Source organism: Magnolia sinica, chromosome 1 (assembly GCF_029962835.1).
Source record: "Magnolia sinica isolate HGM2019 chromosome 1, MsV1, whole genome shotgun sequence".
In the NCBI taxonomy this organism is placed as follows: Eukaryota; Viridiplantae; Streptophyta; class Magnoliopsida; order Magnoliales; family Magnoliaceae; genus Magnolia; species Magnolia sinica.
The window spans coordinates 127,064,942-127,083,909 of NC_080573.1; the positions used below are offsets into that span (position 1 = coordinate 127,064,942).

General features: G+C 39.6%; 1 protein-coding gene across 1 annotated transcript in view; it reads right to left on the bottom strand.

Moving 5' to 3' along the window:
- Nucleotides 1-18,968, bottom strand: part of LOC131257790 (dolichyl-diphosphooligosaccharide--protein glycosyltransferase subunit STT3A) — a 42,256-nt gene that overhangs the window by 6,453 nt on the left and 16,835 nt on the right. The window contains exons 13-16 of the mRNA XM_058258688.1: nt 10,068-10,188; nt 8,581-8,661; nt 8,358-8,489; nt 7,998-8,246 (exon numbers count right to left, since the gene is read on the bottom strand). Coding sequence (XP_058114671.1) covers nt 7,998-8,246; nt 8,358-8,489; nt 8,581-8,661; nt 10,068-10,188 — 583 coding nt within the window. The remainder of the gene's footprint in view (nt 1-7,997; nt 8,247-8,357; nt 8,490-8,580; nt 8,662-10,067; nt 10,189-18,968) is intronic.

Here is an 18,968-nt window from a genome sequence, read left to right on the forward strand (position 1 = left end):
AGGGAGAGATGGCTAGGGCAGTAAGGGTTGTGTTGGGTTATTTTTAAGACTAACCTACACACTCGTGTGTGTGTGTGTGTGTGTGTGTGTGTGTGTGTGTGTGTGTGTGTGTGTGTGTATATATAAAACGTATTTTAAAAAGCGGTAGCATAATGCATAGTGCTCAACCCTCTATAACGTGTAGTGTAAGCTATACGATACTTCTATTTTTTAATTTAAAAATAGGACAAATATGATAAATAGTGAAGAAAAAAGGAAAAAAATATATAAAAATTTAAAAATGCCTAAAAGATTATTCATTTTATCAATTATAAGCATGTTCGAAAAAGTTATTAGTCATCATTTATCAAAAGTCAATCCACATATATAAGCCAAATCAAATAATTATCACATCAACAACTTTCTAAGCAAACCACTTTAATTAATAATGTCTAATTGAAATCACAAGTCACAATTATGAAAAGAAATAAAAATCTCATAGGTTAAAAGTATCAAGTACAATACAAGGGTCACATTCCTTAATATTAGAAACAAAGAAAACGTGAAAAAATAATAAAAAACTAAAATAGTAAAAAAATACATTGTAGCTTACGCTACGGACGCTATGTGCTACGTAGCTGTAGCGTACGCTATAGGAGATTTACGCTATTTGGGACACTACGTAACGCTACGGCCACGCTACGCTACGGGTATACTCCACAAGAGTATACTACAGACATACACGCACGCACACGAAATTACATATATTTCCACGGCAACATGAACCAACATTTTCTTTTTCGATGGATGCAATATGAAGCAACTAAAAGTGCAAATAAACCTAGAGAATTTCTAAGGGGGGCATTCAAGAGTAACTATTTAGCATTGAGCAAAATGGCCATTGCAAAACATGGCTAATTCCCTCAATTCAGTTGTTTGTCTCATTGAGCCCACTCGTCATTTCAAGATGGTTTGATAGACCGTCTTCATTCTTCTCAATGTGGAATGGGTTTCCACACTTCTTAAATAAAAGCCTATTTCTATTTATACCGGCGTTCTTAGTGGAGAGCATGCGAGACACCCACATTTCAGCATTCATGATAGCTGCTTGTTCCGAGGAATGCAATTTTGTATACCCAATACGTCTGTCCATGAGTATGTTGTGAGGGAGTTACATGCCAATGGGTGTAGTGGACACTTGGGCCGCGATAAGACCCCAATTTTCGTTGGAAATAGATACTTTTGGCCTTGTATTAAATCAAATGTTATAGAGATTTGCCGGGTATGCAAGGTTTGCAAACTTGCTAAGGGTCACAAGAAAAATTGTGTATTATATCAACCACTACCAATCCCACATGCTCCGTGGGAAGATCTTAGCATGGACCTCATCCTAGGTTTGTTAAAGATTGCTAGGAAAGTTGATTTAGTATTCGTGGTGGTTGGTCAATTTTCAAAGATGGCTCGTTTCATAACATGCTTGAATATAGCAGACACTCTCAAAATTGCTCAATTATTCTTTCGAGAGGTTGGTCTTCATAGGCTTCCAAAGACAATTGTATCTAACTGTGATACCAAGTTCATGAGCTATTTTTGAAAAACTCTTTGGGCAACAACAAAAACCAAGCTTCAGTTCTCTAGTGCTTACCACCCTTAGACCGATGGTCAAATGAAAGTGGTCAGCTGTAGCTTGGGCAAGTTATTACAATGTCTTGCTCGCGATCATATAGCTACATGAGACATAGTAGTACCCATGGCTGAATTTGCTAATAATAACTCAGTCAACAAGTCCATAGGGATGTCACCTTTTGAAGTAGTAATTGGTATATGACCACATCTTCCAGTTGATTTGGTTCCTCTACCCATAGAGTCAAGACCAAGTGCGCATAAACTAATGACTTCATCTGCCATATGCATCAATTGCATGACGAAGTTTTACACAATATCGCCGCAAGTAATGAAAGTTATAAGCAACATGCAGATACAAGACGTCACTTTGTTGAATTTGCATAATGTGACATGGTTATGACCCGTATTCGTCTTGAACAGTTACCCCTCGATACCTCGAAGAAGGTCCATCCTCGCAATGCAGGACTATTCAAAATCCTAAAGAAAATTAGTGCCAATGCTTATGCTTTAAATCTCCCACCAAATTTACTTATCAGACCCCCTTTCAATGTGGAAGATCTTTCAATCTATTGTAGGCATCATATTGACAATGGTATCGAAGAACAAGTCATCACACTTCCAAACGTTTTGCCACCTTGATGTTCTCGATGAACAGACCGTCTACGCATGCCAAGGTGGTTACTGGAAGTTTCTCGTCCATTGGCAGGGACGACATCTCTCAAAGCTATATGAATCACATGCACAAACTTCCAGCATCTAAATCTTGACCTCTACGAATAAAAGCAGGCCATTAACTCACTGGAGTCAAGCTCTTTCAAGTAGGGGAGGACTGATGTAGGCTGATCTGGGCCCACATTCCATGGGCCAAGCCCAGGCCCATTAAGTACAACCTAACAACTAGTCCATCAATAAGGAGGCTAAGCCTCCTATTTAGGTAGCTAGATTATTTGGGAAATTAGATAGCCAAATAAATCAACTAGCTATAAACAATCCATTGGTCAAATATTTTAAATCTATTTTTCTATTTCTTATTTCTTTTTCCATATTTGTAATAGGTCATTGGTTGTCAATAACATTATGAGTTTTCCTTATTTATATATTTCAAGAGCTTATATAAGGGCCTGAGATAAGTAATATCAAGGCACTGTTGAATTGAATAAAAATTATAGGTTATTTATTTCTATTTTGTGTGATTCTTGTGCTTAGCTTGGAGGTGCCTACGCTTGGGCGAATCCCCCCATAAGCTGGTTACGCTATGGGGGTGAGCCATTACTTGTGGTCCAACCAGTTGGGCTGAGACCTTCACCATTGTGTGTGTGTGTGTGTGTGTGTGTGTGTGTGTGTGTGTGTGTGTAAAGCTAAAATAAGAACGCCCACTCTTCATTTTTTCAAGGCCCACTGTGGTACGGTATGTGAAATCCACCATGACCATTAAATGTGTAATCTCACTTTAGGCCTAGGGCCAAAAAATCAAGCTAACCTGTGATTCAGGTGGGCCACACCAAATGAAACAATTGGTAAAAAGATGTCCAACGTTGATTTTTATAGGGCCCACCGTAATGATTATATATAATCCACTCCAATCATTTGATGCCACAACAAATTTTAGAAATGGAGCCCTAAAAATTACGCCAATCTGTGACTCATGTGGGCCAAACCAAGGGAAATAGTTTGGACGGTGAGCATTGCATGTATATTGTTTCCAATAATGTGGTCCACCTAAACCATGAATGGTACTAATTTTTGGACCTTAGGCCTAACATGGGATGACACACCTGGTGGACGAGTTGGATTTCACATAAACATCATGATAGGGCCCACCCGAGTCACCGACCCCTTTGCCTAACATTGGGTGACGCATGGCGAGTAATTAAGGTTGATAGCATTTTTTTTCCAAAAAGATTGCAGAGACGTAGCAGTCTCTTTTTCAGAGAGAGAGAGAGAGAGAGAGAGAGAGGAGGAGGAGGAGGAGGAGAATAAGAGGAAGACGAGGTACATTTTTTCCCTATTTTTCCTCCTTTTTTTTTCCAGAACTATTATCGATATATGCATCGATAATATCCTCAATACATATAAAAATAACAAAAGGTAGTTCGTGATATCTTGTGATATTGTCAATTTTTCATGATATCAGCCAATATTTTTGGCGATACAAGGAATTTCCGACTCTAACTTCGGATTTTGTATCGCAACAGTGCAATACTGATAATATCGACCGATTTTGTTGATACCATGAACATTGGTCGATTCTTTGGGAATGGATAAAGCTCCAAGCTCAAATGCATTCCCTTTGGTGTTCTTCTAAGCCTTTTGGGAAGCCCTAAAAGGTGACATGTTGAGCTTCATGTCATATTCTTTTAAGGGTTGTCTCATTGCCATTATTCCGAAGGTGACAGGTGGGATTTCAAACCAATCGGCCCGATATGTGGACAGTATAAGATCATTGCCAAAGTCTTACCTTGCAGACTCTAGGCAGTTCTAGCAAGCGTCATATCTAAGAATTAAGGAACATTCGTTGTGAGACAACAAATTATAGACAGTGCACTTATAGCCCATGAGTTCATAGATTCAAGATATTAGTGTTGAAAGGAGTCGACAGCAAGCTAGATATCGAGAAGTCCTATGACCATGTGGACTAGGACTTCTTGGATTATATGTTATGCCGGATCGAGTGTGGGATGAAATGGAGAAGGTGAATGAGAGAGATTGTCAATTCAATTAGGTTCTCAGCTTTGATTAATGGCTCTTTGAAAGGATTCTTCAAACGCTCGAGAGGTATTAGGCAAGGGGATACATGATATAAGTGTTGAAAGGAGTCGAATGCAAGCTAGATATTGAGAAGTCCTGCTACCATGTGGATTGGGACTTCTTGGATTATATGCTATGCCAGATTGAGTGTGGGAGGAAATGGAGGTGGATGAGAGAGTGTGTCGATTCAACTAGGTTCTCGACTTTTGATTAATGGCTCTCCGAAAGGATTCTTCATTGCTCAAGAGGTATTAGGCAAGGCGATCCACTCTCTCCCTTCCTCTTTGTGGTGGTAGCAAAAGCTTTGGGTAGAATGTTGTATTGAGGGTAGGGGTTCGGTCTCTTTTACGAATTTAAAGTGGAACGGTCAAGCTCGCCAATATCCTACCTTCACTTTGTCGACAACATGAATATTTTATTTTATTTCGAGGCCAATGCAACCATGGCAGACAAGCTAAGAATGATTAAAAGGTGCTTTGAAGTAATGTCAGGGCTAGAAGTTAATATAGCCAAGAGTGAGAGCTGGGCATTTGCATGTCTATGGAAGAGATAAGGCAGATGGCGGGGATTTTGGGTGTATGGTGGGCTCTTTCCGCTACATTTATCTTGGTTTCACCCTGTGCATAGGGAAGCTAGCTAAACATTTGTGGGACAAAATAGTGAAGAAGTTTGAAAGAAAATTATCTAGGTGGAAGAGCTGGTACCTATACCTTGGAGGTCGAGTTACTCCAATTAATGAAACCTTGGCAAATCTGCCCTTCTAATTTATGTCCTTATTTAGATGCAAGAGGTTCGTGTTGGTTAGATTGGAAAGGCAAAGGCATGAGCTCTTATGACAGGATTCATAAGAGTAGAAAAAGTTCCATTTGGTAAGTTGGGGGGAGATGTGTAAGTCTTACGAAGAGGGAGGAGCCAAAATAAGAGACTTGGGGCTGACGAATATCGCGTTGCTGGGTAAGTGGTTGTGGAGGTTTGGGATGAAAGAGTGTGACCTATGGAGGGAGACTATTACTAATAATTATGGGTGCAAGGTGGTGCATTAGGGATACCTCCTTGTATAGAGCATTTGCGATCTGAAAAGGGTTTCTTGTGTGAAAGTCTAAGCTTTTTAAGGGGATTGGATTTTCCCTCAATAACAGGGAGAAGATCTGCTTTTTGGAGCATGTGTAGATTGGCAAAACTTTCTTGCAAACTGCGTTTCTGAGAATAGCTTGCCTCTCCATGGCATGAAATATTATGGTTGCTCGATGCTTCTCTTACTGAGAAGAGTCAGTTGTATGGCCTTCCCCTTGCCGTAGATTCCCTTTTGATGAAGAAGTGGAGTATGTATCACTATTAGATCACATCCAGTTATGCCGCTCAGTGAGAGGGAACTAGGATAGGATGGTCTGGCGAAAGGATAAGTCAAGACACTCTTTTTGGTTCACACTTTACTATGCGCTTCAAGCTCCATCCAAGGATGGTCAGTACAAGTAGGCACGACACGCAGCACTCTTCGTTTCACACTTTCTACTATGCATTTTAAGCACCATTTAGGGATAGTAGTAGGAATAAATGCGGCATATGTGGTCCTATGCACACCCAAAAAAGAATGGCGGCAACCTTTGGATGGTTAGCTAGAAGGGGAAGGGTCTTGACCTAGACAAACTTAAAAAATGGTCAGTGATGATCCCTAATGTCCGCCTCATGCATATGGAAAACAATGAATTGGCCAATCACCCTTTCATCCATTATCGTTCGCGTGACAGGTGTGGAGTTGTTTCCTTGGGAGTTTAAATATTTCTCAGACAATGCGAAGTTTAGTCAGCAGGCTTTCAAGGCATGCCATGGAGTGGGTCTTCAGAAGCGAGGGTTCTTTGGAGACCACACTTTCTGGCTGCCCTTTGGGTAATTTGGGGAGAAAGGAGCAGGAGATATTTTCGGAATGAGAGCAACATGGTGGCGTAGGTCACTAGCAGAACGACATTATATGTAGTGGAATGGCCCTCTCGTATCAATGTTCTGAAAGATAGTAATTTTCTTTTCTTAGGGTTGTAGCTTTTGCGACATCTCGGTGCTTTTTTCAATAAAATTACTATTTTTTAGAGATAACGGTAATTTTATTTTTTTTAAAAAATGTTGCGATAGTGTAAATGACTTGAAAAAAAAATGAACGAAAAATTACAATCCTCAACCCTTTTCATACAAGAGGCCCATTCCACCATATAAAGCTTGGCCCTACTAAAGACCTCCACCTTCGATTTGCTCTCATTATGGAATCATCTTCCATTTCTTTCCCCAGAAAGTGCTCAAAGGGTCACCAGTCAAACCAGTCTCTAAATTGCCCTTGCGTCCCAAGCCCAACGCCATGCCAATCCAAGAGGAGAAAGCCAATGGAGTTGGGCATCATCCATGACATATTGAAAGGCCTAAAGAAGCTCATCCACACCGCCCGCACAAATGGCAATGAATGAACAAACTGACCACTGATTTCGCATTAGTCATACACACCAAGCATGCATTAGGTATGACCATTGACCTCTTTTGAAGATTATCAATAGTCAAGACCTTCCTCCCAACTAACCAACCACAAGCTACAACTTTCAAGGGAGCCGTATAGAACCATACATGAGAGGTTTGTGCACTTGCACCACCCCTCGACGAAGGCCACAACAATTTATAGTAGGAACAGACCAAGAGGTGGCCTAATTTACTCTGTAGCCAAACCATCCTATCTCGATCCCTTCTCACCAGATAGCAGATTAAAGACAATCCAGAAGCATTAGAAAGTCTTCCACCTCGTCAAGCAAAGTTCTTCAACAGAGAGGAGAACAAATCACAACATCCCCACTAAAGGAGAAGCACCTAACAACTGGAATATTGCTCTATGAGGAGAGGTGCGCCAACATTGGAAACGCAATCTGGAGGGGTGTCTGCCCGACCCACGTATCTTCCCAAAAAAGGATCTTCTCCCTCTCACCAAGAGAAAAACCAACTCCCTCTATAAACTTGGACTTTAGAGTAAAGACCCCCTTGCATATCCCTGACGCCCTATATAAAGAATCCTGAACCCACCAACCTCCCCCAAAAGACTGAACAAAAATATCAGATCACCTGAACAACACCAGATCACCTGAACTGCTGTCCAATCAACAAATAGATGATCTACCAACTCCTCATATTTACTAATTATAGGAGTACACCATTCACACATGCACGCAGGTGCATGCACGCACACACATGCACCAAATTCTTGTTTTTTCATGCTAATTGTAGGAAGGAAAGAATCTAATCCATGTCATCATCCAACACCCTTAAATATTGAAGATATTCTTCTCCATGTTAAAGATCTCTACTAAACCCATCCTATGACCCCTTATGCTGCCAGACAAACTTAATAGTTTCTAAAAGTTAATTTCAGTAACATTATTTTATCTCCTGGTTTCCATGAAATCTACTAAACAATGAAAAATATCAATCACACTATAGACACCAATAAAAGATGTCATGGAAAGGCACATGGGGGTCATATTCTGACAACAGACGTTATCAAGCAGTTCAGCAACACAACCCTCAATCAAATCATAAGCAAAGATGTACCAATGGGTATAATGTCACAGGGCCCATGTAGTTCATATTATGTGAAATAGAAAGAAGAGACATACCACATAAAAAGCACCCAACATGACCAGTAGAAGAATAGAAACGACAGAAGCCTCCAAAGGCAAAACCAGAAGCTTCTTCTCCTTTTTAGACTTAATAGGAACCTTTTCTATATTTTCCTTTTCCTTCTTCCTGTTCTTTCTCGACGGCCTTTCCTTGGAAATATCTTCAGTTTTATCACCAGCTGAGCGTTTGTCAGCCTTTGCTACATCATTTTGAGGTACACCATTTCCAGTAGCACTTTCCCCTGCCTTAAAAAGGTTGAAATAACTTGAATGTTAATCAAGAAGCTAGATAACAACTCGTCAGAGTGTTTGAAGAATGTGCAAAGACGACAGGAATAAAACCAAACAAGGGCTTACACCAGAAGCGAGGTTGTCTAGCAATCCAGGCAGTTGAAATTTGACAGATCGTGTGAAAACATCAAAGGCTTCTGAAAGAGCAATCCCTGACATAATGCATGCTGCTGGAGCTAATACAAGCATTAGGCGCACCTGGAAAACAAACCCAAAACTATGTCAAAAGGATGGTAATAGAATAGCAGAGGAAATAAACAACCTAATGCACGATTTAAAAAGATCTTACCATGACACCAGAAAAATACACGGATGTTGTGATATACAGGACCACAAAGGAGCTTGCATCAGATAGGGGTAGAAAGCATGCCTGACCAAAAAGTGACGAATCTGCTGTCAATCTACACAAAAAGTACGACATGTTGTGCAACATTCGGGTTTAGGACTAGATATTGGCAATGTTAACAACATTCATCAGTATCGACTGATCAACATTTCACTCAATTATCTGAACGGGAATGCTACTTGCAGTTGTGCATCTGCAGTTGCAAAACCCAGACCCCAAACGTGCCAACGTAGGAGAAGCGTGAGAGATCTAGGCTATTCACAGAGCAGGACTTGCCATTAATGTGCCCCTAGATTAAAAGTCAGGCAGGTCCAATCATCAGGTGGGAACAGCGTAAGAACAAAATGGAAGGTTAGAAGAGGATAACCAATGGTCACATTCACTGCACATGTGGCCTCCTAAAATTCTGTTTATCTCACACACGGATTTCTTTTTAACTCATTTTCTAGATTCACCACAATGCGTTAATCACAAAATGAACACTAACTTGCACTCCTTTTCACTTGCCAGGTTCTCAGCCTTCTGATTCTTAACACCAATGCTGGATAGAATCACATGATTTCAAAAATTTTAGGTCGGACCCCTTGCATCCAGAATAAAATCTTGCTAACTAGACTCAGTTGATGCTTAAGTATGAGACTACAAAGGATTAGATATTATTGTCAACACATGGAAATAAGTCCACAAACTATGATATCCATAAACAATAAATAAACACAAACAAGATAAATAAAAGCAAAAGGGAAATGCAAAAAAGAAGAAAGAAAGAAAGAAAAAGAGAAAAAGACATTGAAATTTGTGAATGGAATAAAAGCATAACCAAACAAAGAAAATAGATGTTTCCACTATGTCTAGACTCTAGAGTCTAGGCAAAGCACAAGTGGCTCGAGATATAGAAATCAAATGCTTCATAAAAGAAGAGGTCATAGCACTCTCATTAAAGGTTCATGCATGCAAAGTTACAGGCTGTTAAACCTATAATATCAGAAACAACAAGTTCATACCTATCGAAGGATTAGTCATAAATTTATGATTGTTTAACAACCAGTGAAGTTACTGCCCCACTGTGCAACATGCATAGCCATAAAACAAACTTTACACTCTGTGGAAACTCCTATTGAGCATAACTTGTATTCGCGGTAACAAGAAATAGGACTGCTTCTATACACAGTAAGTGTACAAACAAGTTATTACTCTTATTTTTTTAAGATGGCAACGAAAAATTTTAGTGTCCCAAAGGCATTAAGTAGAAACAACATCCCAATCCAAAGAGCCTGGTGGTTTACATACTCTTTGGCCAACACATTGGCAATGCAATTAATCCACAAAGAAAATCACTGGTTTGGGGGTACGGAAATGTAATTATTATGGAAAATCACTGAGTTGGGGCATCAATATGAGAATTAGACAAGCAGTGAATATATACTTACAATGATGCCAGCTGGAACCAAGAATGCCAAAACATTGATGTCCATAAAATAAGATGGCCAGGTTGGTGGCTGATGTTCACTAACACTAGCAATAATTGGAATGTACTTGCTAGCGTATGTTCTGTTTCAATTCCAACGTAGAGAAGGATCAGAATAATAAGAAAAATAAATTGTGGCCCAAGCACAAAGTAAAAATAAAAAAATAAAAGAATCTTAATTAATATGTTTACTGCATTGTTTCGCAAAAGTGGAAAAGAAAAAGGGCAACTACAAACTTCATTTTAAAAAATCAGATAAAGACATACAGACCGACCCAGGTAAACAGAATCCCTTCATTATGACTGTTAGTCCCCTGAAGACTCAAATTAAATCCATTCCACAAGCAATGTCATGTTGTGCTGTACAAGAGATTCCCCAGCAGTGTGTATGTCATGGACCATGAGATTATTACAGACTAACAGTTCCCAACATAGTCCAGGAAATAAATTCAATACATGGAATTGAAGAACAAGTAGAAACCCATTCCCTTTTATCAAAAAAAAAAAAAAAAACTCTTCCTAAAACCAATAAGTTTTCCATGTATGTAAGTAGGCTGCATTATGACATGCTGGCATGCAAGCATTAACAATGTGAGACTCTAATATGACCAATACCCATGGGTTCATGGTGCGTGGGAGGTGGCTCTAATATGACCAATACCCATGGGGTCATGGTGTGTGGGAGGTGGCTTCAATGTCACTAGGTTCCTTTGTGGAAAAACCACCAGGGGGAGAATACCGAGCACCATGAGGCCTTTTTTGGACTGGGTGGCAAAGCATGATCCGGAGGGGGTGTTAGCTTTATGTGGTCTAATGGGCAGAATTGGCCTATCGTGTCAAGGCTCGATGGGTTTCTTGTTTTACCTGAGTGGGTGGAGAAGTGGCCTTTACTGTCCCAACATGTTAACTAAGCCTGCCTCAAACCACTGCCCCATCTTGTTGAAGGTGGAGGTGGAGGTGGAGTTGGAGGATTGGGGTCCCAATAGATTTGAATTAATGTGGTTACAGGTTAAAGGTTTTCCACTGTTAATCAAGGAATGGTGGGAATCCATTAAGGTCAATGGCTATGCTGGTTTCGCTTTATGTAGAAGAATTTTGGTTTGGAAAAAGAAGTGGAAGAGAAGAGGCAAGCCGGAACGGACTCCATATTAAGCAACATCCAGGCTCTGGACCGGAAGGCAAAAGGGACTGAGTTGCCGGATGAGGAGACACTGTTGAGATCTAAGTTTGCACAGGACTAAATTGGTCAGCTTATAGAAGAGGAAATTTAAGTGGAGGCAATGTTCGCATGCTATTGGCTTAAAGAGGACAATAAAAACACTATTTTTTTATTTTTTTTCATAACATTGCAAGTGCCAAGGCAAGAAACAACAAGGTGAGTAGTATTGTAGTGGAAGGAACAAAATTTGAGGATAAAAATAGGGTGCATGAAGAAGTGGTCAGCTTTTACAGAAATTTGTTGAAAGATGGCTTTTTCCGGATTGGGTGGGCAAGCATGATCCGACAGACCTGATGGGGTGTGGTCTAACGGTTAGAATCGTGTCAAGGCTCGATGGGTTTCTTGTTTTCCCTGAATGGGTGGAGAAGTGGCCTTTGCTGTCCCAAACATGTTACCTAAGTCTGCCTCAAACCATTTGTTGCCTATCACAGGATGATTCGGAATCACTAGCACAACCCTTCTTTGAGGAGGAAGTTAAAGTCTTCTCTACAGGGAGAGATAAAGCCTCAGGTCTAGATGGTTTTCCTCTGGTGTTTTTTAAGAGGGGTCGTCTTCCTTTGGAAATGGAGGCATCTTTCATTATGATCATTCCCAATATTTCAGGGGCGGAGAGGTTGGGAGGCTCTACATTGATCAGTCTTAATGGTGGGCCGTATAAAATCCTGGCTAAAGTTCTTACAACTAGATTTTGGGATGTTCTTGGAAGTTCTTCCAATCCAAGAAGCATTCTTGAAGGGGAGACATATTGGATCGTGCTAGTGCACGAGTGCATCGATTCTAGGCACGAGAAAGGGCAAATGGGGTGGTTTGGAAGTTGTTCATTGAAAAGGCTTTCGACCATGTAGATTAGAGATTTTTGGACTACATGCTACATAGAATAGGTTGTGGGGGGTATGTGGAGAGGTTGGATTAAGGAACAGCTAGTTATCGGTCTTGGTCAACAAATCTCCTAAAGGTTTCTTCAAAAGTTGGAGAGGTATCAGATAGGGTGACCTGCTTTCCCCATTCCCTTTGTGGTGATTGCTGAAGTGCTGGGAATGATGCTGATTAGAGGTCAGGATGTGGGTCTTTTTTGGGTTTCAAGGCGGATCTCCCATATCCAGCCTGCAAACAACACTTCTTTTTTGCGAGGCTACCGAAGCTAAACTTGAACATGATTATTAGGTGCTTTGAGGTGGTCTGTGGGCATAAGCTAAATTTAGCAAAGTGTGAAATGCTTGGTGTTCATATGGAAAAAGAAGAATTAGAATGTTTGGCTGGGCCTTTTGGATGCGAGGTGGGCACATAGTCGTATCCCTCAACCTACTTGGGGCTCCTCTAAGTTGGGAAACCGACTAAACATTTATGAGGCATAGTTGTGGAAATATTTGAAAGGAAATTGGCAAGTTGGAAGGGGCAGTGTGTCTCTTGGAGAGCAAATTACACTCATTGAAGCGACATTATCAAACTTGCCTCCTTATTTCATTTCACTCTTCAAGTGCCCAAAGTCCGTTTTAGTTTGGTTGGAAAGGCTAAGATGTGATTTCTTTGGAGGGACACGAAAAAGAAAAAAATTCCATCTTTTGAAGTGGGGCGAGTTTTGCAAATCCTACAATGAGGGCAGTGTCAATATAAGAGAATTAGAATTGATGAATTTGGCTCTTTTAGGAAAATGGTGGTGGCGCTTTTGTTTGGAGAAAGGGACTCTTTGGCGGAAGGTTGTCAAAAGCAAATGTGGGGGCCCTAAACGAGGGTGGTGGACTAAGGACTCCTTGCTATACAGAGCATTGGCGGTTTGGAAAGGGATATCTAAAGTGAAAGCCAAATTCAAGGAAGGTGCGAGCTTCTCCTTAGGGAACGCGGAGAAGACCCATTTGGGGAAGATGTTTGGAGGGGTGATTTACCCTTCCATATCAAGTTTCCATTAATGGCCCGTCTTTTACCGAATTACAATATAATGATTGCTAGATGCTATTCTTTTTGCGGTGGGTTTCTTGTTTGGGCTCCGCAGTGTCGTCAAAATCCTCAAGACAATGAAGTGGTTGAATTCATTACTCTTCTAGAGTGGTTGCATCCCTGATGCCTGTCAAGTGAAGATTGAGACAGGATGGTGTGGGTTAAAGACAAGTCAGGTCAGTTCTCAGTACGGTCCTTCTGCTTTGTGCTTCAAAAGAAGGGAGCAAAGATTACTCGGACTAGTCATGCATGGCATTATGGTGTTCCACTGAAGATAGCGGTCTCTGGGTGGCTAGTGGGAAGAAAAAGAATTTTGACTATCAATCATCTTCGAAAGCGATCTATGATCTTCCCTAATATATGCCTTATATGCATGTCTTTTTTTTATTATTATGGATAATCTTCAAAAGCAATCTTTGATCATCCTTATATATGCCTTATGTGCATGTCTTCTGCTGAATCAATTGACCATCTATTTATCCATTGCCCTTTCGTGTGAGGAGTGTAGTAAGTTGTCCTTAGAACCTTCAATTTAGTGTTGTCCATGCCTCTCAACATCGAAGATATTTTCATGGCTTGGCACAATGTGGCTTTGTCATAAGCCAAACTTTTTTGGAGACCATGCTTACTAGCTAGTATGTGGATGATTTGCGGGGGGGGGCGGGGGGGGGTTGTGGAATGGAAGGTGTTTCTGAAATGAAAACAGTTGGGAGGAATGGGTAGCTAGTAGAGCATTAATTATTGTAAATGAATGGGCCGTGAGCCTAGGATGCTTTGAGAAACTGTAATTTTTGCATGTTTTTCCTCATTTTTGCTTTCATTTTGGTTTGTATTTGGCGATACCTCAGAGCTTCTTTTCCATTTAATGAAAGTTCCTATTACTTTCCACACACACACACACACAAAAAGGAAAAGAAGAAGAAGAAGAAGAAGAAGAAGAGAAAAAAGATAGCCAATCCTAGAACCAGAGAAAGAGCAAGGTTGATGTCTAGCGAGCAGTCAATCATAAAACTTTCACCAATCTACCAAAGTCAACCCCAAATTGCCGGGATAAAGGCTAAGATGATGGCAGTGAGAGGTAGGTAGCATTCTATTTTCTCCGAGGAGAGATGCAGCTAACTGCTTAGCTAAATGCATGGTAACTTAAACAGTCAATGCTTTCTCTTGATCCTTGAAAGACATTTCTGGGACCGTTCCAGGAATGGTCAATGCTGGATACAATATAATCAGTTCACCTTCACAGGATAATGGCTAAAGATCTGTGAGAGTAACTTGACAACAGATCATGGATTAATGAAAGGTCATGGACCTGAAGAAGTATCATCAAAAGGATGGAATGACATTTTCTCAAATACTGAAGATGCAAAATGAGCAATCTTAGAATACATATCTAGGAACATATTTGCAATTTTATAAAATTGAAAAAACAGAACTCCACAGTAGCTTTATGAAGATTTGGAACATATTTGCAATTTTATAAAATTGAAAAAGCAGAACTTCACAGTAGCTTTATGAAGATTCTGTAAATCCGCCATTTCCCTATATATTTTTCCAAGAGAAGGATTTTGTTATGTAATATTATGAGAGGATCATAAAACGCTTGGACCAAGTCAGTGCTAAGGCCTAAGTAATCACTCATACAAGTGAGGCCTAAGGTTCGGTGGGCCAAAAAAGTGATATGATGGGGCTCACTGTGAATGGCCAGTGGACCAAAATGCCCCAGATTGGAAGATACTAGATATAGAATATTTGACCTTCTATTGGTTGAATGGGGTATAGTTGCTGTATCGTCTTCCTTAGCCATTTCTTTGTTAGGGTCTTCTCCATATAGAAGACTTGTTGCATTGATCATGCACAATGGCCCCATCATATCAACAGTTTGGATCACTGAACAATGGGGTCCGCTTATACAAATTGATACCCTCAACTGAACTGTACAATTTCTTGGCCCGAGCGTTGTATAACGCCTATTTTCATAATCTTTAAAAAATAAAAACACCTATTTTCATAAACGGTTATTGGCAGACACTAAAATAGAACTAACATGTGTGCTTTCACCAATGACTATGCTCCCACCAAATACAAAAATGCTGCTGGTATGCTATTCCACAAAATATAACACAAATGCAAATTAAAGTCAATATAAGTACAAGACTACTACTTTTTCTTATGGGTAGTGCAAGAGTTGGTGGTGAAATGATGAGGTCCAAAATGCTATTGGTGAGAAGCGATCATATTTCAAGCAAGGTATCCCATAGCGATAACGGTGGGCATAATGGTGCCCACCGTTACGGATACGTTGAATCGGCGTAACAGCCGATATGCCCTTGTATCAGTCAGAAAAAAATTGCTCCAAAAAATTCAGAAAAATATCCAGAAATTTTGTAAATATTTCAAATATGCATTCATTTATAATTTTGAACATATTTATGATAGTGTAGTGGTCCAGTCTTTGGTGAGAATGTTGTATCGGGTTGTCTGATGAATTTATGAACCTGACAACTTGGAATTAATTGCAAATCTTTTATATTTAATTATTTAACTATATAATGTCAATATAAATTTATTAGAATGAATGTAATATCAAAACATCTCATATTTGCAGGTTTAACTACTATCAATGTATTACATACCTCACGACTCATGCACATTTCGTCTCAAAATACAAAGACTAGGTACTTTTGTGTCCTATTATGTAATTCACAAACCTAACAATTTGATATCATTTCTCCCAATGGATCTTAAGAAAAAAAAATTTTGAAATTAAATTCCGGCAAATAGTATTGCTGATTTAGGGCTGATTTAGCGGACTATTTGATGCCCCAAATTAGCCTCAAATTCATGCAATCTATTGGCACTTATCTCACTAATGGATTGGTGGACATTTATTGGACAATGAATGAAAAAAAAAAAGAAGATCAAATGGTCCTATTTCAAAAAACAAGTGTCTACAAATTAAAGGTGAAAATCGTTCAAACAATTAAAATTTTGGATTGTGACTTAGTAACAACAGTCCCATAATGTAATTAATTAATTTTGAGTTAATATATGCCTCATGCACAATATTTTCAGGCCACGTACGTGGGGCCCACTTCGATGTATGTATTGTATATCCATGTCATCCATCCGTTCTACCAACTCATTTTACGGCATGGTCAAAAATGAGGCAAATCCACATCTTTGGTGGACCACTAGTGGATGAGGCCCTAAATGTGGGGCCCACCTCAATGTATTTTTATATCCATGCCGTTAATCTGTTTTGACAACTCATTTTAAGGCATGGTCCCAAAAATCAGGCTGATATAAATCTCAGGTGAACCATAATGAGTGATGCCTTGAATGTGTGGCCCACCTCGACGCATTTGTTGTATATCCACGCCATCCATCCTTTGAGCCAACTCATATTAGGGCATGGTCCAAAAAATGAGGAAAATCAAAATCTCAGGTGGACTGCACAGTGAGGATTGAATTCCCACCATTAAAAACTTATTGAGAACAAAAGACGTTTTGGATCAAGCTGCTATTTGTGTTTTCCCTTCATCCAGGTCTATGTGACCTTATCAATAGGTTTGATGGCAAATAAACATTACAATGGGCCTTACGAAGTTTTTAACGGTGGACATTTAATCCATACCGTGTGGTCCACTTGAGATTTGAATCTGGTTCATTTGAGGGACCATGTCCTTATATGAACTGAAAAAATTGATGGATGGCATGGATATACAACACATAGATTAAGGTGGCCCCCATGCACCGAAACAGTGCATGTGCACCGAAACAGTGCCGCAAAGTATTAAAAAAAAGGTTGTGTGGTTGTTAAACAACAACACCATCCATTTGTTTTTTGAGTGAGGGGGGGGGGGGGTAAATCGAGAGAGAGAGAGAGAGGAAAGGGGGGCCACACTAGAGGGGAAAGAAGACGACGAAGAAGCAGAAGTTGCAGGCCGCAATAGCTACCACAATCGTTGTAGCAGCGCCGCAGCAACCGCGACAGTATATTAAGAAAAAGAGGAAGAAAAGAAATCAAGTATTATTATTTTTTGTTTCTTTTAGGGTTATTGTGTGTAACAACTGTTACGAGGACCATAACAGCCATTGTTGTTCTTTTTTTTTCTAGACCCCACCATTTCAACTCCATATCGCATAACGGTAACTGCCGATACATAACCGATTTAGCATGCCTGGGTTTCAAGGCCTAACAAGGGACTAGAAACAAGGAAAATTTAGAAGAATATAGTAATGCCAAGAAGAATGCTAAGAAAGTAACGAGGCTAAACTTAAGGCATATGATGATCTATAAAATAAACTAGGGACAAGAGAAGGTGAAAAAGATGTCTTCAAACTTGCAAAAACTAAAGAGGGGAAAGGCAGGAACCTAGATCATGTTGATGTTAGACGCATTAAGAACAATGACAAAAAGGTTTGGTTAAGGACAATAAGATCAAGGTGGAGGAGCTATTTACAAAACTTGTTAGATAACAATTACTCTAAGAGCTTAGAAATAGAATGAATCATAAATAAATGAGATATGAGACAATAGATACTTTCATAAGATTAGGATATCTGAAGTGAAAGAAGCTTTGTGAAAGATAAAGACAGAAAGGCCCTAGGACCATATGGTATACTAATAAAGGCTTGGTTTATTTTGGTTGACAAAGTTGTTCAACAAGATTATTATATTGAAAAAATTGTCAAACAAGTGGAGGAAAAGTACCGTGGTGCATATTTAAAAGAATAAGGGAGACATACAGAACTACACTAACAATCGTAGAATTAAATTCATGAGTCATACTATGAAACCTTAGAGAGAGAGAGAGAGCAAAGATTAAGGCATGAGAAGAATGTCTCAGAGAATCAATTTTATTTATGACATGAAGGTCAATCATTGAAGCGATTTTCCTACTTAAACGGCTGGTGGAAATTTTTCGGGAAGAGTATCTACAGTGGTCTTTATTGACTCGGAGAGTTTCTTCTTTTTCTTTTTCTTTTTCTTTTTTTTAATGGCAGATTGGAGGAAGCATACAATAGTCCCTAGAGTATAGTTGCACAAAGCATCAAGTGAAGTGCCAACAAATTCGGGTGCAATAGTGGGGAAGTGCCTCTTTTGAAATGTAAACAAGTATAAACAGGTAGGAAGTGGGAGCAAGAGTGAGATTCCGAAGTAGGAGCAGCAGCTAGTTAGAAGGATCCTGCAACTAAGCCCTAGGGAAATAGTTTGGTGGGTGTTGGGTAAGAAAGAAGTCTTAAAAAGATATTTTGACGTGATTAAGGATATGTACGAGGGAGCGAGTTACAAATGTGAGTACCACCAGTGGAGAGAGGACCACTAGTGGAGAGACAAGTGAATTTCCAATCATTGTAGGTTAATAGGTTTACACCAATGGTCAGCATTGAGCCTGTATCTTTTTTGCATTGGTTATGGACGAGTCAATGAGGCATTTACAAGAAGAGATCATATAGTGTATGTTGTTTGCAATTGGTATAGTTTTGATTAACAATATGAGAGGGGGTAAATGCAAAGCTAGAACTATGGAGGCATGCTTTGGAATCTATAAGTTTTAAAATCAACCGAATAAAATAGAGCATATGGAATGCAATTTAGAAACAATAGTAGTGGAAACGAGGAATCAGTTAAGATTGTTGACTAAGAAATACCCCAAAATGACCTTCTTTTTTTTGTCTTGGGTCAATAATTCATGAGGGGATAGA